Raw genomic sequence first — 21,316 nt, 5'->3', positions numbered from 1 at the left:
GTCTTACTAAAAGAGATGCCTATCTACATGTCTTCTCATAAGTTACTTGGATGTTTATTTTACATATTCTTATGTTTCAGTAAATAATTATGCTGTAATTTGATGAGGATAGTCATTTTTACATTCACATTTTTCTTTTCATGTGAAGGTATGGAAGAGGGAATTGGAAGTTCATTTTAATTAGCTATCGTGATGTATTTGAAGAGAGGACTGAGGTAAGTATGTTTTGAACTCAAGCAGGGTAGGCAACCTATATAGAACTTCTGACATCCCAAGGCATTTCATTAATCAGACAATGTCTATTGACTAAAATTAGAATTTTATTTATTTACTTTCAGAGAAATAACTATATTGAGCTACCGCATTAATTGCATAGGTAAATGCTAAAAACAAGTATTAGCTTTACCACTAGGAAAATTGAAGTATTTCAAAATTTCATACATCTGTGTCAAGGTGTTATGTGATTCTTGGAAACAGTGGAACTCTTAAGTGCCCACCTGGGTGGTGGAATTTGACAAAGGAAAACTTAAGCTCTAGGTTAATTTCTTTGTTTTATATTATATACTAACTAGCAAGCATGCAAATTGAAAAGTAGAAAAATTTTTTGATAGATAAAAAAATTTCATTTCAAACCATGGTAAATCGTATCTTTATTTCCTGTCTTTTCCCTGCCTATTCCCTTGTTTCCCAGTCAATTATGAACCTTTGAACACCTTGTCTGCAAGAATGGATATTTTGTTATATCAATTACTATATTAAGGACTTCTCTAATATAAGCAAATGATATAGTATCTTTTGTTATTGTAAGATAATTAATATTAAGTAAGGATTTTGATGTTCAACTTATATGCTTAAGCAACTACTGACTGCCTGGACCCTAATACAGTAAATGGGGAGTAAGGGGTAGGGGTGATCATAGCTCGGCCTGGCCCAGCCTGGAAATTTCTGTGCCATGCTTGGGCCCAATACTTTAGGTCTGATCCACACTTGTGATACATGTTAATTTTTGTAATATTTTAGTTTTTTTTGATAGAATGTAATATTTTAGGGTGTATATCATAATATGACACCTATTATACACATTATATATAATAAATCTCTTAAACTTCCCCTACTGTTTATTTTAGCTATTGTCTTGCGATACCCTTAAGTTTTCTGACAATTGTCATCATCGTTAAATCGGGACGGAAAAGATGATTTTATGTTTTAAACCTTCCGTTAACTCTCACACTCTTCCGATCTGCCGTTGCTGTGAAACCCTTCCCGGCCTTCTCGTCTACGTTTTCTCCCACTGTCACCTGTAATCCGCGTAGGTGTGTCCGCACCCCCTGAATGGACAAGAAATAAAGGATTTCTCGGGGTAGGTCTGTTCACGGGTCGGGTTGGGTCGGTTTACTGCAGTTTTTCCAACCAACCCGACCTGGTCGGGTTACCTGACATAGAAACCGAAACCGACCCAGTGTTAAGCAAAACCGACCTGGTCGGTTTGAGTCGGTTTGGGTCGGTTTCGGTTCTAAGTTCATCCCTGTGATAAAATTTTGCTAATTTAAAAAACAGTCATAAATTGAACATCATTTCAGCCATCTCCTATGATAAAATTTACATGAAAAGTTAATCACAAAAGTTGTTTATTAATCACTATTCACTAATCCAAAGTTTCTTGCAACCATTCAAAAACTAGGTGGCCTAATGGGCTTTGGAACTTCATGTTTGAACTAGGAACTAAATCGGTTAAGTTCGCGTTGGTTTCGGTTTTCTTGTGTGGAAACCGAAAACGACCCGAATAACCGGTTTAAGAATTTGCACAACCCGAAACCGACCCGTGCTGATGAAAACCCAACCGACTCGGGTTGGGTCGGTCCGGTTTGGTCGGTTTGGTCAGGTTGGGCCTTCTTATGAACAGCCCTATCTCGGGGCAACCCCCCGGTTCCCCTACACATGGTTAAGCCATAGATGAATGAGCTGATGTAGAAGGCCATGTCGGGGTTCTCTCACTTTGTTCCGCCACTGCCGCTGCAAGTTGCAGCGGTGGATTTCATACTTTTCTCTCCACCACTCGCTGGTCAAACACCAACACACTGCCAATTAGAGAGGATTAGAGATATTTTTGCCTTGTATTCAAGGCCCTGTACCTAAAACACCACCGCCTGGTATTACTGGAATGGGCGAAAATCTCTTGTCCAATTTCTTCCAATTGAACGATCATTGCATATGGGGTTACGACACAGAGAAGACCAATGCCATTCTCAGCTTGTTCAATGTCACGAGTTACAGTCATAGCAGTGGAAGCAGGGTCCACAAGGGTTGATCATATTTTGGGGTTTCCGGAGCCAATAAAGGGAATAAATGCGATTGGGGAGGAAGCTCCAAAAATCACTACAAAATACATGATAGGGGAGGACATAGAAGACGGTGAAGACTATGTGGTGGACAACCCCTTCACCAACACCCTCGCCAGAAAACGGTTCCTCGCCAGAATCAGGAAGGATGCACACTGTGACGTCTCTAGGAACAACATCTGTAATGGGGTTTCAGTGAACAATGGGACCGGGCTTCTTCAGTGCTGCAAGACGCATTGCCGCAATGTTCTTAGAGACCAGAACAACCGTGGGCAGTGCGGGCACAAGTGTGGGTTTGCAGAGCTTTGCTGCCATGGGAGCTACACCAATGCACCCTACAACACCAGCAACTGCGGCAAGTGCGGTAACAAGTGCCGTTCATTCTCTCTCTCTCTCCGTCCCTTTCATTCTCTCTCCCCGTTCGTTCTCTCTCTCCCTCTCGAACCTGTTTCATCACCACCGCTGCTGCAAGCAGCAGCGGACCTCTCCAGCAGCGCCTCTCTCTCTCTCTCTCCTCTTCGTTTTCCCTATTTTCTTCTTCTTCCTCCGTCCCTCCTAGATCTACAACTCCCACCGGTGCTTCTTGACTCGCATTCGAAGAGGGCACTGACACCCCCTTCCCCTGTTCGTTCTCCCTATTTTCTTCTTCCTCCGTCCCCCTCCCAGATCTGTAACTCCCTAGGGAGGAAAAATAATTTAAACCAACAAGTGTGTGGATGCCACCGACACGGTTATTGGAGGGCTTTGATGGTTTCTTGTCCCGGAAAGACATGGGTACCCTTGTTTCCGTATCTGCCCTTCTGCATGGCCTCACTGGCCGATTCCCCTCACTGAGCGAGTCAGTTAGCAAACCTCGTTTATATGCTGCATGGGTTCTGCTTTGCTCTCTGCAGGTCTGCATTGGATTAGGCATCGAAGAGACAACCGGTGGAAACCAACCGCAACAACCCTGTCATCGGAGACAGGGTTCTTACTGCAACTCCACCGTCCACTAGTTTATTTTTATAATTTTTTTTGTCACTGGAAAATCCAAAAGATCTCTACGGCAGGTGCTGGCGGTGCTGCTAGTGGAATGGTTGCAGAGTGGTTCACTGTAGCTGCCGTCGGGGAGATGGATGGTGAAGAAGAAGGGAGAGGGACAAAGGGCAAAATTGGGTTTTGAAAAAAAATTATACATCATGTGGTGTTACGTGTGTATGAATTTCGACGGAACATTAACGGCAGGGGTAGAGAACTAGTCAATTGTCAGAAAACTTAAGGGTACCACAAGACAATAGCTAAACAGTAGGGGTACTGTGTGTCATTTCGCTAAACGGTAGGGGTACTTTAAGAGATTTACCCTATTTTATATTATATAATGTAACATAAAATTTAAACACATTTTATATCTCATATAATCTAAAATATTATATACATTTAATATTTATATTTAAAGTCATAGGCCAGGAACCTGGCCCAGGCCTGAGCCTTGGCTATAGCCTATAGCCCTTAACATAGGTGTTAAGCCCGGTCCATGAACACCCCTAGTAGGGGGTTTTGGCGTTCTGGCCAGTGGGGTCAATTGCCATAAGTGAACTTCATTACTGTTTCAGAGAGTTAGGTTGTTCTTATTAGAGATTGCACTGTTCAGGTTGATTTGAAGGACAAGTGGCGAAATATGACACGCTAGTAATATTTTTTGCTCCTTTTTGGATCTTTACATAAGAGGTATGATGTTTATATTCCACTTCTTTTATCTATTGTTCATGTGAAAGACATTAGCATTTCTTGGATCGTTGAATCATGACATTTTTAAGCAAAAAAAAAAGAAAAAAAAGAAAAAAGAAGAAAATCAAGAAACTTTCCATTACTTTTTTTTAAGAATTTCTCTGTTCAAAGTACTAGTTATGCACATGGTTCAAAGTATTGATACTGTTGATACACAAATTTTGTGTATTGAGAGTTGAAAATGATCAAAACTATACTGTTTGTTATATATTTTGTCAGACATGTTGTCACATCATATAAAATTATATAAAACAAACCAACCTTGAAAACTTTTAATAATTAGTGTTTTGGAGAGCCAAAGATACGATATGGTACACCTGATATGTAGTGTATCGTATCAATACTTTGAACCTTGGTTGTAGTGCTATATTTCTGCTGCATCTAAAATTGTGGTGATAACCTGAATGTTGTTGAGAGATTGGTTAACAGTCATACTTTAAATTTGCTACCCATGCATTGTATGATTTAACCGAGGACCTCCCTAGAGATTACTCAATAATGCTTCAAATTCTCCTTTGGCGTTTGGTGTGATATGGTGGATTCTTGGTTTTTCTTGCATCAGGAGGTTGATGGAGCTTGGCTGTACTGTGGATATGTTCAGGGACACCTCTATGTAGGATTTAAATGACAATGATGAATCGATGACTCATAGGCATAAGAGGATTGTACAAGGTTAACTTGGTGAATTTTCCTAGCTTCCCCTTTTTCTATGTAAATGATTGCTGTCTGTAATAGCATCCTGTTTATTACTGAATGAAGAACAACAATACAATCTTGTGTTCAGACTATTTTTATTCTTTTTGACTTGAACTCATGAAAGGAAAGAGTTGCATTGATCAACAATAGAATCATCATGGAAGTGATGATTGCCAGTTTCCATTGTGATCATTGTTAAAATAAGCAACTTGAAGCAGAGGTGGGCCGGTGGCCCCCCTATGCCTCAAAAGTTCCTCACTTATATTATTAGTGTTGGAGAGGTGGTGGTATGGTAATGGTAGCTGAGAATCACAGTCACAACGCTGCACACATGCAATTGGGAGTGGGGCATACTAGAAATACTTTGTTCCTTGTTTGAATTTTGATATGTTGGCTGACTTGGGGGTTTTCAAATACAAAACCAACCTGTCAAACACTCCTTTGAGAGTCCATTAAATGCAATACTGCTTCCAATGATTTAGAAGATGATGAGCAAATAGCTGATAAGAAGGATGAGAAGAAAATTGATTAAAGAGGGTAGAGGGTGCAAATTTATGACATTCCTCTTGAAATGATTAATGAACAAGTCAGGCATTGTCTGGGTTCTAGGATGGGGACTGTGAGAGAAGTGATACTTCCCACTTACTATATTTGGGTTAAGGTAATGATTTCAATAAAGAATCCAGAAAAGAGGTGCTTTTATAGGTTCTCTGAATTGGGTAGTTTTTCGTTATAAGGATATTCCTGTTCTATGTTATATTTGTGGTAAAATGGCTCATTTATTTATAAGTTGTTCTACTCCGTTATCTTCTCTTCAAGCAGATAACTTTGAACAGTTCTTTTGCTCTCATACTGTGCAACACCCAGGGCCTTGGTTGAGGGCTGAGAAGGCCCCTCTTCACTGTGATGGGAGACACCCTTCTTCAATGAAGTAGTCATGGATTCGAATCTTACTTCATCCACTGATCCTAGAGTTCCAGATAGGACTCCATAACCTAACTGACCTACTTTGGATCCAGGAGGTGCATCTTCCTTGGTGCCTGTTAATAACCTTCATGCAGGGTGTTCAAGCAGTGAAACTTGCCATTTGGATTCTGTGGGGTTCTCTAATGACTTTTTACCTCCCGAAGCTCGAGGAGACCCACATCTTGAACAACTGGCTTTACATGCTCAAACTGTGTTTACACAAGTTATTCCCAGAAGAGTCCCCTAGTAATTCCTGGTCTGCTTTTGGTAAACATCCTAGAGTGGAAATAGGTATGGACCATGATTCAGAAAATGTTTCAAGTATTTGGTCTGGGTCTAGTGCCCCTTTATCCCAAGTGAGCCCAAGTTTGGCTGGACATAGTGACAGATTCAGAAAATCTCCACAATGTCTTGGAAGCCCAGCTGTTGGTTACTCTCATCCTGTGTTTCAAGATGACCAAGGCACTTCTTAGTCTTAGGAATTTCCTTCTGCTAATATTCCTCATGGTATTCAGGTTAGCTCCTTTTCTTTCTTCATATCCATTCTTTTTTTTTTTTTTTGTGAACTGGGCAGTGGTGGCTGGTCCCAAACAGCCACACCCACTGCCCATGGAGATATGCAGTTGGAACTGCCACGGCGGTAATTGTCCTAAGGCAGTTCAAGGGTTGTGGAATCTAGTTTCAAAATTTAATCCAGATGTTATTTTTTTTTTTTGTGAAACTATGGCTCCAAAGGAGAAAGCAAATTGTTTGGGTGAAAAATTGAAATATACTGATTGTTATGCTATTTCTTCTGAAGGGATGAGCAGGTGGTTTAGCAGTTTACTGGAAATCAAATCTGGATGTTTCTGTTTTTGTTTCAACCGACAAGTATGCTTTTTTCAATATCATTTTTTTTCCTGCTGGAATGCCTTGGCTGCTTGGCTTTATTTATAGAGAATCTTATAAAGGTGGGCAAAATAAATTTTGGTTTGATCTAACTAATCGGATTAAAAAATTTGATCTACCATATGTTCTAATTGGAGATTTTAATGAGTCTATGGTAGTTAATGCATCAGATATGAGACTTGATCCTGGTCCTAGTCCTTTTAATAAAGGTTCTAGAGGTTTTTGTAATCTGTTGTTGGAACTGGGTATAATTTAGAAGGGTCCTATTTGGTGGAAGCTATGAGGCTCTAGGGTTTCATGATGATTGGTGGGCGAAGTAAATTTTGGTTTGATCTAAGTGGCTTAAACAATTTGATCTATCATATGCTCTAATTGGAGATTTTGATGAATCTATGGTAGTTGATGCATCAGATATGAGACTTGATCCTGGTCCTAGTCCTTTTAATAAAGGCTCTAGATGTTTTTGTAATCTGCTGTTGGAACTGGGTATAATTTAGAATGGTCCTATTTGATGGAAGTTATGAGACTCTAGGGTTTCATGATGATTGATGTCTTATAATTTATGAGTGCATTTCTACTTTTTCTTATTCTATGCTCATTAATGGCTCTCCAGAAGGCCATTTCATCCAACGAAGTGTCTTTGACAAGGGGACCCTTTGTCTCCTTACCTATTCATTGTTGCCAAAGGAAATCTCTCCAAACTTCTTTTAAAAGCTGAATTGGAAAATAGAATTGTTGGAACTCAAGTTGCTAGAGGGGCTCCTATTATTTCTCATTTGTTTGCAGATGATGTTATGCTTTTTTTTAAGGACCCATAGAAATGAGATTGCAAATCTCAAATTAATTTTGGAGGATTTTCAATTTCTGTTGAGTCAAAGAATTAATTTTGATAATTCTGGCATAATGTGTAGAAAATCTGCACATCCTCTATGTCAAAGAATGATTAGAGGCTGACTCGATGAAAATTTTAGATAAATCTAACAAATATTTGGGTTTGCGTTTACATTTTAATAAGAATAGGTCTCAGCCTCTGCAATTTATTTTGGAAAATCTGAAGAACAAACTTAACAGGCTGAAAGCAAACTCAATCTCACAAGCAGGTAAACATGTGCCCATCAAATCAGTTTTGCAGTCAGCTCCCCTTCATTGTATGTTGGTTATGCAACTGCCTCAAGATTTTACAGATTATTGGTAAAGTTCAAAGGCAGTCTGGTGGTCTAATGGATCTCAGGGTGCCCACAAGAGTAGATGGTCTTCCTGGTTTAGACTGTGCTGTCCAAAATCTGGAGGAGGATTAGGATTTAGGAAATCAGAAATTGTTAATTTAGCATTCTTGGAGAAATTATCTTGGAGATTTCTCACTGAGGATCAATCTATTTGGGTTCATTGTGGAAAGCTAAATATTTGAAAATTCAAGTTTGTTTTCTTCAAAGGTGATGGTGCGCAATCCGGCCGGTCCTAGCTGTCAATGACCTTGCCTCTGAACGGAGCTACAAGGAACCTGAAACGGAGAAGATGAGGAAGCTCCAGGGGGAACCCGGTGTGATTGCTCCGAAGCTCAAGTTAGAATTTTCTCAAAGGCAAGATAAAACCAGATGGCGCAAAGTTCGCATACCTTGTTCTTGGGGGGTAGGGAGCATTTTATAATCACCTCGTGCACTCACTTCTAAGCTTCTGTCAGGTCGGGTATGATTATCTTTGAGCTCCTGCCAGTTCGGGTGTCATCCCCTCTGCTGGACAGAACCGCCACTGCCCTCTTTGTCGGAGCCGTCTCTGCGAGTAGCGATGACGGTGGCAGGTGGCCGTTGAAGTGCGGCTGTCAAGCGTCAGATCCCAAGTCAGTCAGGTGCGCCGCCCTTGGATACGGACCTCCTTGGTGTCAGGTATGGTACGTTTGTTTAGTTCGGCGTCCTGGAGGCGAAGTGCTGGAGTGGTGAGCGAGGTGAAGTCTTGAGTTCGGATAGGGGAGTGTCCCAAACTGCCATGAGGCGGGCCAGTTCGGGTCATTGCTTTGTGTGAGGCTCGGGGCCTAAGGGAGAGTTCGGTCTCCTTGTAGGGAGTTCGGGCTCCTAGTAGGGAGTTCGAACTGCTGGTAGGAAGTTCGGACTGCTAGTTCCTCCCTTCGGTGCTCGCGCCTTGGGCGCACTGTTGTGCCGAGCTGTTTGCCTTTGCCACGTGTTGAGTGATTACGAGGTCGGGCCAAATCTTCCTTCATCAAAAGGTAAGTAGCAATGCTTTTGTTTGGAAATTGGTTTCGAATTTTGCTTAAATTTCATATTGAAGTGGGATATTTGATAAAGCAAAATGATTCTCGTGCCATCTGGCATGTTCCTATTAATTATATTAATTGGTGAAAACTGAATGGTAAAAAAGATTGGTTTCAGCCACCCAATAAGACATTAGCCAACCTCAATCGATGTTAAAGTAGTGCCCAAAAACAACTGCTGTCTAGTTTTTCCAAATCAAAGTTACAGTAGTGCCCAAAACAACTGCTGTCTATAGACATCTTATTTTGGTAAAGTGTCAGCCATTCCATTTGCAGTCCTTCTTACCCAACTGAAAACATGGCGGTGATAAAAACAGGAAAACTTCCAGTTTTCCAAAGCTCCTGTGACAGGTTCTCTATTTCCCTAAAAGTGTGCCTATAGATCCCATGATGATACCACCTCTCGTTTGTGGCCAGACAAACAAAGTGGATGCATATAGGCTGTTGGAAGGTGTCCACCTATAACCAATCAAAGCAAGAGACCACTACCAAATACCAGCAGCAAATGGATAGGGGATTAGAAAGTGAAAGCAGGATTCACCATTAGCCTTGTAAAAAACACACCAATGAGGAGATAAGTAGGAGTGAGATCTCCTTTTCTGTAGCAAGTCACGAGTGTTAAATTTTCTCATGATAAGCCTCCCAATTGAAAGCTCCTATTCTAGGTGGAACTGGTTTAGCCCAAATCTCTTTCACTGGAAAGTATTGTTGAGGGGTCAACGGATAGGCTAGAGTCTTGAAAAAAGAGGCACACGGGAAGGAACCCAAAGAAGAGAGAGTCCAAATTTGGCTATCAAATTTCAAAGGATCCAAGCAAATACCATCAAGGATATTTAAAAGGTCTAGCACCAAAGGAAGCTCAGAATCTCTAAGTCTTCTTCTGAAATCCCAAGTCTCATCCAAAACCATTGCTTGAATTTGAAGGAACAATTAATTTTGAGAAAAATTCCCCTTTAAGAGAAGATAAAGCAAATAAAAGAAGGAAATTAATCTTTCAAAGAGGCTGAACCCCACCCAGGTATGTACCCAAAATTTAACTAGATTACCCGAGCAAACATCATACCTCATAAAAGGAAGAAACTGAGGGAAGATCTCACTGACAGCTTTCCAAGGAGATCTCCTTATTAGTTTGGAAGCAGCTCCGGCCTCCCAACCAATGCCCAACTAGCCATGTATACTGAATATCACCTTATGCTAAAATTTATCCCTTTCTAAAGGCAGTCTCCATAGTCACTTCCCCAATAATGCTGATTTTCTCAGCTCAATGTTTCCAAACACCCAAGCCACCTTGTGATTCGCTTTTTTCATACCACCTCCCATTTAATCAAGTGGTCTTTGACATATATGATGTTTTTATACCACATTATACACTTCTTTGCTTTATAATTAATAAATTTGATTTTGACGGTTATTGATAAAAAAAGTGGAAAAAGACAAATCAAACTAGTTAAAAAAAGTTACTCCAATTTACATATTTATCTAGAATAGGCCAAGAATCAATTACTAATGAAATAAAAGCTAGAATACCTCATTTTCATCTGGAAATTTAGTACTTTCCATGAAGAGCATATGTTCTGCAAAACACAAGAGTTGTCATGTGCTTGTATATCATAATTCAAAACCAAATATATTTGCATAAAAAATCTGGAAGCAGAAAAATGACGAAGTTAGCTTGGTTAAATAGAATAAAATATTTAAAATGCACATGTTGTCTATTATTCTTTCTTTTGTTCTTTTGACAGGGTTTCTTTCTTTTTTTATCAGTGTTGTTTTTTAATGTGCTTTTTTATCAGTGTTGTCAGCTTTTAGCTTTTAGATTTTCGCCCTCAAAGAGCATGACAATGATTCATAGTACCATTCAAGACCTTTGATTATATCTATCCACCCAAAAAAAAGTTTTTTAATTACAACATAATGAAATTTTCAGTTAGTAGATTGTGTATGATTAAGGAGTAACCTCCACTCCAGTCCAGGGTGTTTTAAAACTCAACTTCATAATCAAATACTGAGCCCATCGGATTAATAGTGAGATCTTTACAGTACATTCTAGGCCAATAGGTGATGGTAACTTTTTCATAGCTAAGATTTTGTCTCTGCTACAAGGACCTGAGTTTTTGTTTCTTGGCTTTCTTTCCACGAGTAAAGGTGGACGAAGAAACACACAGATTGTAAGCAGATAGAGGAACAGTGGCCATGGTAGCCATGGAATTAGCTTTCAGAGTGAACGTCTTGTTCAAATGGATGATGGGTCCCAAAGTTTGACAATTAATTGGCCGATAGTCAGGATAGTTGTACTTTGTTCAAATGGATGAAGAGTGAACGTCTTCCAGCCAGGGACAGCATTTCAAGGTCTCATTTATAATGGGTTCTATATAGCCAGGATAGTTGTACTTTGCTCTATTGTTCAGTTATGTTTTTACTCCTTATTTGACATCTAAACGCTATGCTTTGGCCCTTGCACCTCACTGTTGGAAGTGATTCCTTATACATTCTATTTACATATATGGTGCCTTCTATTTTGGTCACTAATGAAATGTTATATAAGTTTTATTGATCAAAAAATATCATATAATTATAAAGTGGCGAAGTTCTTGTTCTTTTATCAGCTTCATAAAAGCTGCAGAGGGTGGGCCTTGATGCAATGGTTTGGTTGCTCCATGGTCTTGGAAACAGCTTCTCTGTATGTGCAGGAGTAAGGCTGTGCATCTGTCCCTCCGCAGACCCCACATTGGTGGGAGCCTCATGTACTGTTTTGCCCTTTTTAGCTTCATAAAAGTTGCAGACTTGCAGTTGAGGATTAAGGCTGATCTGAGCTGATTTGAGTTGAGTGTCATAAAGTTTCAAATGGCTCAATATATATATAGTTTGACAAGTAAGAATGAAATTTTACTACCATCTTATTGGAGAAGAAAATGTAAGAGGGTAACAAGGATGGGAAGGAAGATGAAAGGAAGAAAAGTTTTCAATGAGAGTTGTTAGTTGGAATGTGGGAGGTCTGGGTAGCGCATCTAATTAGAAACCATGAACCCTGGGTTCTATAAAGCAGGAGGTATTTTAACCATGTGGGATTAGAACAGATTTGAATGTGAAGAGGATTTGGTTGGGGTGGGGGATTTTCAGTGACAGATTGAAAGACAAGTTGGACGGCTTTGCATAGAGAAATTCTAGGAGGAACCGTTGACTGTCAGAGGATGGGTCCAAGAAGCTTGGTTGATTGGAAGTGATTTCATTGTCACCCATTGTTGTTACAAGAAAAGCACCATCTCTTCAAGGCTAACCATGAGCATGAAAAGATTCAATAAAGTAATCAATAAATACATGATTAAGCATGTTCCAATGGTGAATGAGAAATATAATTGGTCAATTTTGCAATCAAATGTTGTTTTTGCAGGGCAAACAGGCTTTTATTGACCACAGATTGGAAGGAACATTATGGTATGCGCAATATCAAAAGCTTTACCAAGGCTAGTATCTGATCACTGCCCTGTTTTGATGTCCTATGATAACTGATGGAGAGGGCCAAGAGGCATGGTACCTTTTAGATTGAGAACATGTGGATCACCCATCATGCTCTAAACCCACCTCTTGATGGGATTAATGCCACTTTGAAGGATGGGAAGGCTTTAAGTTAATGCAAAAAATTGAAATTGGTCAAGAAAAAGCTAAAAATATGGAATAATCGAGGTTTAAGAAGAATTGAGGAATGTAAAGTTAAAATACTAAAGGAGATTGAGCTGATTGATAAGAAGGAACTAGAAGATGGGAATGGATTACATGAGGCAGAGAGAGAAGCAAGAGTTAAATTAAGATTGAAACTTGAGACTGTGCTGAGAAAAAAGAAAGAAACTGGAGACAAAAACCAAGGTGCAAATGGTTAAAAGAAGATGGTAACTCAATTTTTCCATCAATTGGCTAATGGTAGGAGGCAAAAGAAGAATATTTGGAGTGGTTGAAGATGGAAGGAAAATTCTGGATCAGGAGAAAATAAGCAATATTTTTGTCAATTATTTCAAGAATCTAATTGCACTTCTTGTGAGACTAAATCAAGTGATTCATGGCGTGAACTGGAAAGATTGCAAAAATGTGGGAAGAAAATTAGAACCAGAAGAGGAGGTAATAAGTGGGGACAAAGCACCTGATCTGGATGGATTTGCTAGGGCTTTTCTTCAAGGAAAGTTGGGATGTAATCAAGGACTTAATGAAGCTATTCCAGGAGTTCCACGAAAGGGGCCAAGTAAGGGCATGAACACTACCGTCGTTAAGTTGGTACCACTTATCAATCTCTTGTCCTTTTGTTGTAGGTCTTTGGGAGAAGCTTTTTGATCTCTTTTGTTGCAGGTGGCTAGAATCTTTGCAGATTAAAAGCCTATTTGACCCTACTACCTTCAGGTGGCCAAAGAGAAGAGGTAAGAGTCTTGTGGAGGTGTCTCCTTTGGTTTGTACTGTGTGGGAGGAAAGAAACGCCAGAATATTCAGAGAAAGTGAGGGATAAGACTGGTGTTTGGGATTGCATCATAAACAGGGCCATTATGTGGTCCAAATCTCTAGATCACTTCCTTTCCTTATCCTTTGATGGTATTTAGAGGAACTTGGATTTAGTGGCCAATAGCACTGTTGTAAGAGATAAGCCAGTGGTGGAATGGAGACCCCCAAACCCGGAGAAGGCATCATCAAACTAAATTTTGAAGAAAGCAGTCTAGGCAATCCAGGGCTATCGGGGATTGGGGGAGTTCTCAGAGATGCACAGGGAAAGATTATTGCTTTATTTTCTGGTCCTATTGGAGAGGCAGATTCAGTTAGTGAGGAAGTCCAAACAGTTCTACAAGGAGCAGACATTGCTAAAGAGCTGAACATTGAACAGTTATTAATTGAAGGTGATTCCAAATTAGTAATTGCATGGCTGAAAGATGCAGAGGCAGAAACAGTGGCCTGGTCGTTTAGGGAAGCATTGAGGAGATCTAAATGGCTAACCACAAACATTTCTGTCAGTTTTCAAAGGGAGAGACAGTGACCTGGTCGTTAAGCAAGGGTTGTATAGGATTTAGGAATCAACTCGTTTGGTCTATGTTGTAACTTTCAGGGTTTTCTGGAGGCAGCATCTCGCGCCTCTTGAGGGAAGCATCATCTATGTACTCCTTCATTGATCTTTTTTAATTAATAAATTGTTTTACTTGTAAAAAAAAACGAATTCTACCGTCATTTCATTGATGCCTATGAAGCCAAGTTCAGCTTCCCCTAGTGAATAGAGACTGATAAGGCTCACAACTAGTGTTTACAAAATAATTGCCAAGGCATTATCCATGAGATTTTAAGCCCGGTCCATGATCACCCCTAGTAGGGGGTTTTGGCGTTCTGGCCAGTGGGGTCAATTGCCATTAGTGAACTTCATTACTGCAATTTCTGGAAATTAAATGTAATTTTTTGCTATTTATACTTCAAATTATAATTACTGTTAAATGTTATTTTAGTGTAATTTTTTAAAAGTTATGTAATTATGAATACTGTTTTTCAATTAATACTGTCATTATTAAATACTGTATTTATTTAAAATAAAGTAATTATCTAAATGTAGTTTTCTGGAAATAAAGTAATTAAATTATAATTAATCTTAAATACTGTTAATTAATAAATACAGTAATTTCTGGAAATTAAATGTAATTTTCTGCTATTTATACCTTAAATTATAATTACTGTTAATTACAGTTTAAAAATAATTTAGTTACAGTTTAAAAATAATACTATTAATTAATGTATTGAAAATACAGTTTTTATGGAAATTAAATGTATTTATAAAATTATAATTACTATATATTACATTTTGAAAATAATTGCTGTTTCTAATAAATACTGTTTATTATTTAAAATATGGTTAATTAATAAATTTCTGTATTTATTAAAGTAATTATTTAAAAGAAATATAATTACTGTTAAATTAAATGTAATTTTCTGCTATTTATAGCTTAAATTATAATTACTGTTAATTACAGTTTAAATGAAATGTAATGCTGTTTTTTAATAAATACTGTATTTATTGAGAATATGGTTAATAAAATGCTGTATTTATTAAAAATACTGTTATTATTATTATTATGGTAAAATACAAAAACCTCCCTTTCATCATCATCCCAGACGAAAAACGTTAGATTGATGCACCAATTTTTTTTCCAAATATCCATTATACTCTTATAAATTATTTTGCATACAAAATTACTGAAATAACCCCGATTTAACTTAACAAAAACCTCCTTTAACGTTCATCTTAGTAATTTTACATAAAAATGACTGAAATATGTATTTTTGTCGAGTTAAAATGGGATCATTTCAGTAATTTTGTATGTAAAATAATTTATACAAGGGTATAATGGGTATTTGGAAAAAAACTGGTTTATCAGTCTAACATTTTCCCTCTGGGACGGTGACAGAAAGGAGGCTTTTGTCGAGTTTCTGAAAATTTCAGGGGAGTTATTTGTTAAAATGAAACTATAAAGAGGTTTTTATGATTGTCAAAAACTTCAGGTGAGATTTTTGTATTTTACCTTTATTATTATTAAGCAACCCGTGTACTATACCCATGTCCAACACGAGTTGTTGATCCCCCACCCACGAATTGCATTGCTCGTGTAATACACGGATTGCTTTACTCGTGTAATACACGGGTTTCTCAACCCACACCGTTAGTTGAGTTGGTTTGGGTTTCATCTGCAATAGGAAATGACAGAACCGACTTGAACGAAGTTTAATCATGCCTATTTATACCTGTTAAAAATTCAAGGAAGAAGGCGCAGTTGATCTGACTTGAACGAAGTGTTTCTTCTCTATTACTGAAGGTGCAATTGAAAATCAAAGGAAGAAGGAAAACCTGGAAATGAAAAACCAATACAAAAAACCTGAAACATATCTCAGAAATGGAAAAAAATACCAACGTTTTCAGAAATGGAAAACCGATGCTGGAAAATAAAGTAAGAAGTCTTACCTCTTTGCTTCCTCAATTGTATGGACCGCTTCTTTTGCAATTACAATATTATCAATAATTTGCCTTCCTAGAGAGAAGGCATTTCGGTATGGGATGGGCCAATAATTTTTTTGCAAAAGAGTTACCATGATTTTGGCAATGAGTTTGTACGACACATTACTTAGCCCAATGGGGCGAAGGCGAAAATCTGAGGGAAACTCTACACGGTTAGATTTAGGAATCAGACATATATGAGTGTTTGATTTATAGAAGAAATCGCCTCTGGATTGGAGAAACAATGCTGGACCAACTTCACAAATATCACTTCCTACTATATATATCCCAACACCGTTGAAAGACCGCTATAGGAATACCATATGGTCCCGGTGCTTTATGAGTACCCATACTAAATAAAACATTCTTGATTTCTAAGGCCTCAGGTAGCTTGCACAACAATTCAGTATCTGTTTGTATAAGAACTGTAGGAAGTCCATGAAAATCATGAAGGACAGGATTGGTAGAAGTAAACAACTGCTGAAAATAAGATGTCATAATAATAGATATTTCTATTGCAGAGGAAGTCCAGATACCATCAGAATTTTTCAGCCAATTTATAGAATTTCTCCTTCGACGATTTGAGGCTGAAAAGTGGTTTCTTTATTGATGAGAAATAAGCTATTTCTTCAAGGAAAGTGGTTTCTTTATTGATTAGGAATAGTTGTAAAAGATTGTATGCTTGAATTTCAATATTTGTCTACAAGTTTGAAACAGTCTATGCCTTGGGTTCTCTTGCTTTTAGCTATTTTGATTTTTGAATATTGATTAGGAGAACATTGTAAGCATCCTGAAAACAATCATGGAAGGAAGACGGGCTTGTCCAAGTAACCAACAAGAGGACATAGTATCTGATGACTCATTTCAAAAAATTCTCTGTAATAACTAATAACAGATTGTAATCTAGTATTCAATCCAAATCTGATTCTGATATAACTATGATGGATAAGTTTTGATTCAAATTAATATTAAAAGATTAAATACTACTATTACATCCATTCAATCTGGAATCAAATGCCAGGTAGAAACCAGAAACCGTACACTAAGAAAAGTTGTTTGAGATTAAAGAAGATGATTCCATCTTGATTTCCTACTTTACTATGCCAATCACAATATAAGATCTATGATATTCAAGAAGATGAGAAATGTCCAAAGACTTACCTATAAGCTCTGATCTACACGTGATTTGAGAGCTCTAAGAAATAGTAGTGATGAGAATAGTGGCATTGAAGCTAAGAGGATAATAAACTTGCTTCAATGGCGGAACTGACATAGAGTTGAGAGAATTGAGAAAAAAACTTCGATGGCAAGCGGCTTGAAACCCTAACAGTTTTTGACCCTGCCCTTGATTTGGTGACTGGTGGAACAAAGAACAAAAATAAGAAACTTAGGGCTTAATCTTCAATGGTGGAACAGATTTCAAGCTGTGATAGCTCCGGTGGTGGCAAAAAATGAAAGAACTTTGTTCACATCGACTGTTTTGGCTTGCAGTTGCAGAGTTGCAGGTAAGTGTTTACCATGTTCTCTCTCGACCCTCCCCTTGACCCTCTCTCGACCCTCTCCTTGACCCAACTGACTCTGACCCATCATGACCCATTGGGTGGGTATGGGTGGTTTTTGAAGCGGGTGGGTCGAAAGGGTTAGGGTCAAGGTTGCCAGCCCTAAGTGTTATTATCTAAAACTCACTATGATATTTTCATTTTTTTAAATTTATCATGATTTTTCAAAACTTTAAGCGAGCACCCTACTAGTGAATTTTATTGTCCAAAATTCACCTTTTGTTAAATTTCTGTTGAATCACTGTTAGTGAGCATTAATAGAAGTGATCCACCTAGGCATTTAAGTATTTTACATAGCCAAACTATCCCTAAAATGGCAAGTCAACCTTATTAAATATTTTTTATGACAAAATTACTCTTGATTACTTATATATAATAATTATGTACATATATATTTTAAATATATGTGGGTTGAGTCAGGCCCAGGCCCGACTCTAAAATTTACAGGTCTAGTGTGGGCCTGGGCTCATGTTAGTGATAATTTTGTTATAAAAAATATTTAATAAGCTTGATCGACCATTCAGGGATAATTTGATCATGCAAAAAACTTAAATGATTACGTGAACAATTTCTATTAATGATCACTAACAATGATCTAATGGAAACCTTAAAGGAAGGTAAGTTTTGGGCAATAACTCTTTGAAGGTTTTGAAAACTCATGTTGAGTTTAAGAAAAGTGTGAAAAAGTCATAGTGAGTATTAAATAATATCCCTTAGGCCTTAGTTTTATCCAGGAACTTAACTGGCCATTAGCCCTTGGGCTCCACACTTGCTACTTGCTGGTATTGTAGCAGACGTAGGCCAAAACTAAAAGCCTAATACTATATGTTGGGCTGTGGCCCATCCCTTCCATAAGTCCATAACCCCTTTAGAGTAGGGGTTTAAACAGATTGAATTAGAATTTGATTAAAAAATTTAATATCCAAATTCAATTCAATATTTGATAGATATTAAAAATTAATATTTGAATTTGAATTTGATTAAGTATTCAAATATTCGATTTGATTCGTATTCGATCAATTAATTATTTTAAGTAATTAATAAATATATAAAATAAATATTTCATTTATATAAAATATATAAATTATTTATATACTTTAATTATTATATATATATATTATATAAAATATTTAAATATTTTATATATTATATATAAAAATTAAATAATTGGTCGAATTCAAATATTTATCGAATCGAATTAGGTCATATCTGAATTTGATCGATTAAATATTTAAATTATCCAAATTTGATTCAATTTTATCGAATTTAAAATTCCAAATCGAATTTTCAAATACCATTGACACCCCTACTGCAGAGTGGCATCCTAGCCTCCTCTGGTTCAGTAGTTCCAAGTGCTACGGCATATGGATTATGGATAGCCATTTGCCGATCAATATCCAATAAAAGGCATGGAGATTAGAGAAGTCAACCAGTCTTCCTGCTGCGACCTGCGCTAGGCTCTACCTTCGGTTATCGCTCTCCACTCTCCTCCCTTCTGGTTTAACTCTGGAAGTTAATTAGGGCCTCGGCCATGACTGTCCCCTGCGTGGACCAACCAACAAAATCTAACCCAAAATGTTTGATTAATGTATCCAGCAGACCAATTGATTCCAGTACATCCCCTCAAGAGAGAGAGATCATAGCTCACACCACAGATATTGATGCAGGAGGTTAGTATTTCTCGTTCATTCGTCGTCATCCTGTCAACATTTATGTTAATTAGGTTGAGGTTCCAATGGTACTGTACCAAACGGAAAAGAGAGCGATTATCAGATTTCATCATTTCATCCGCTTCAGAATCGTATATTAGGTTGGAAAACGTCCTCTTCGTAGGAGTGTAGGACATTTACAACGTTGCACGCGTTAAAAATTAAAAAGAATAAAAATCTTGTTATCAATTTCAAAAGAAAAAAATAACAAGATTATTTTACTGGGCGTTCTTTTTCTGGATATTGAGAGGGGGAAAATTGGTTAATGGGATTTTGATTTCCATTGATCAAGAATCTTATATATATATATATATATCTTTTTTCAAATTTATGTAGGGATCAGTAAAAGTTTATTTTCTTGGCTGGTAAGTGATATTCATCTCTTACATGGAGAAAAATTGCCAACACTTATTGAATGGGATAAAAATGCTCCTTTTAATAATAGATTTTTATGACTAAAACTATTATTACTTTATTTACATGAAAAAATTGCCAACACTTACCGAAAAACAAATGGGCCTAGATACAAATTTTTTTTTTCCATTTACTGAAAAACTTTTATTTACTGGTAATACAGAAACTTTTACTGAAAAAAAAAGACAAGTACCTGAAAATTTTCTTGATAGAAAAAGGGTGGACCAAAAAGCCTACCTTCAATCTTGTAATAGATTCTCCTACCAAGTAGTTCTGGGCAACCATTAATAATTTGAATTCATAAACTCTCATCATAAGTGATATGCGGGAGCGAATTTATTAGTGTTAAATTCGCTTACTTCTTATTCACTTAGTTCCTCTCAATTAGTAGTGTCAAAACTATCCCCCAAACCAAACGAGGAGAAAGGAGTCTATAAACTTTATTTCCGCTTTTCACCGTCCCAAACTCCCAATACTTGCAACAAAATCAAATTACTTGATATCCCTTTTCAAGTTGATTTGGGATACAATTGATCCTTGCGTCGGACCCATCAAGTAAGTCAAGTTTGTTTTCTTGGTTAACCATCCCTTTATACTCTACTAAAGGGGTTACATTACTTTGTTTATTGACACAGTCCGAACGAGGTATCTTTGATCGTTCCATAGAGCTCCTCTACCCATCCCACAAATGATGATGGGCCACTGAGTTTCTTGGTCATCGGAGACTGGGGAAGAAGAGCTAAGTCTGAAGTTTCTATTCAGATGGCAAGGGCGGGAGAGAAAATAAACATTAATTTCGTGATCTCTGTTTTATGACAAAGGCTCGACGGGCGAAAACGATCCTAACTTGGAGGAATCATTTACCAAGGTCTATACCGCTAAGAGTTTGCAAAAGCAGTGGTACAGGGTTTTGGAAAACTATGATTATAGAGGTAATGTGAAGGCGCAATTGAGCCCTGTTCTTAGGCAGATAGAAAGCAGATGGCTTTGCTTGATATCTTACATTATCAATGCAGAAATTGCAGAAATTTCTTTGTGGACACAAATCTATTTCTGGGCATGCACTTTTATGACCCAAAGGACCACATCTACGAGAGGTGTTCTTCCACGAAGGAAGTACATTGCCAACCTTCTCAGGAATGTAGACTCTGCACTGAGTCAGTCGACGGCGACATGGAAGATTGTCGTGGGCTATCCACTCTATTCCTTAGTTGACCACACTATAACAAGGGAAAGAGAGTGCTGCAAGACTCTTCTACATCTTCTAAGCTCAAACTTAAGGATGTCAAAAACAGGGGGAAGAGTGTTGTGACTACTAGAGAGAGAACGAATGAGGGAGTCGTTGGAACATGAAGAGTTTAGCCATCGAATGTTTTTTGGGCGACCAGGATCTTCGTTTGTGGGAACGCGTAATAACAACCAAACTCTCGAACGGTTGTTGCCGGCGAACTTACCGGCGTCCACTGGTCCTCCTGTGTCACTCCTCTGATCGTTTGTCTGCGAGCGGCACCAAAGCTTGCTCGTGGTTAGGGTTTTACCTGATGGAAACAAAGAAGAAAAAACATTATGGGACGGTAGATCTAGATTGCACCGGATCAAAACTTCTTGTTTCCCCTTACCACTCAAAGCCGATGAAAATCGTCGGGGGGAAATATTTTTAAGCATTTTTTTATTAGACGCTCGTGCCAAACAGTGGTGGCACTGAG

General features: G+C 37.9%; 2 protein-coding genes and 1 pseudogene across 5 annotated transcripts in view; all 3 read left to right on the top strand.

Annotated features, from left to right (window-relative positions):
- The window catches only part of LOC104594499 (uncharacterized), a 24,575-nt gene extending 10,458 nt beyond the window's left edge, over positions 1-14,117 (top strand). The window contains exons 7-9 of one of the 4 annotated variants that reach the window (XM_088898684.1): positions 149-215; positions 4,669-4,778; positions 11,068-14,117. In XM_088898684.1, coding sequence (XP_088754810.1) covers positions 149-215; positions 4,669-4,734 — 133 coding nt within the window. In that variant the 3' untranslated portion in view covers positions 4,735-4,778; positions 11,068-14,117. Of the gene's footprint in view, positions 1-148; positions 216-3,969; positions 4,047-4,668; positions 4,895-11,067 lie in introns of those variants that run through there. The other 3 variants (XM_088898685.1, XM_010254793.3, XM_088898683.1) reach the window with 3 other exon arrangements.
- Positions 222-3,963, top strand: LOC148801869 (uncharacterized). The gene has a single exon (XM_088898686.1). The coding sequence runs from the start codon at positions 2,238-2,240 to the stop codon at positions 3,171-3,173; it is 936 nt and encodes a 311-aa protein (XP_088754812.1). The 5' UTR covers positions 222-2,237; the 3' UTR covers positions 3,174-3,963.
- Positions 12,838-21,316, top strand: LOC148801868 (purple acid phosphatase 3-like; annotated as a pseudogene).

This window comes from Nelumbo nucifera, chromosome 2, assembly GCF_055504915.1.
Source record: "Nelumbo nucifera cultivar China Antique chromosome 2, China Antique-T2T, whole genome shotgun sequence".
Classification (NCBI taxonomy): domain Eukaryota; kingdom Viridiplantae; phylum Streptophyta; class Magnoliopsida; order Proteales; family Nelumbonaceae; genus Nelumbo; species Nelumbo nucifera.
The sequence above is the reverse complement of the archived record's forward strand: the minus strand, read 5'-3'. Positions and strand labels throughout refer to the sequence as shown.

Coding starts and splice junctions, on each gene's coding strand:
- LOC148801869 (XM_088898686.1), top strand. CDS start 2,238: ATGCCATTCTCAGCTTGTTCAATGTCACGAGTTACAGTCATAGCAGTG.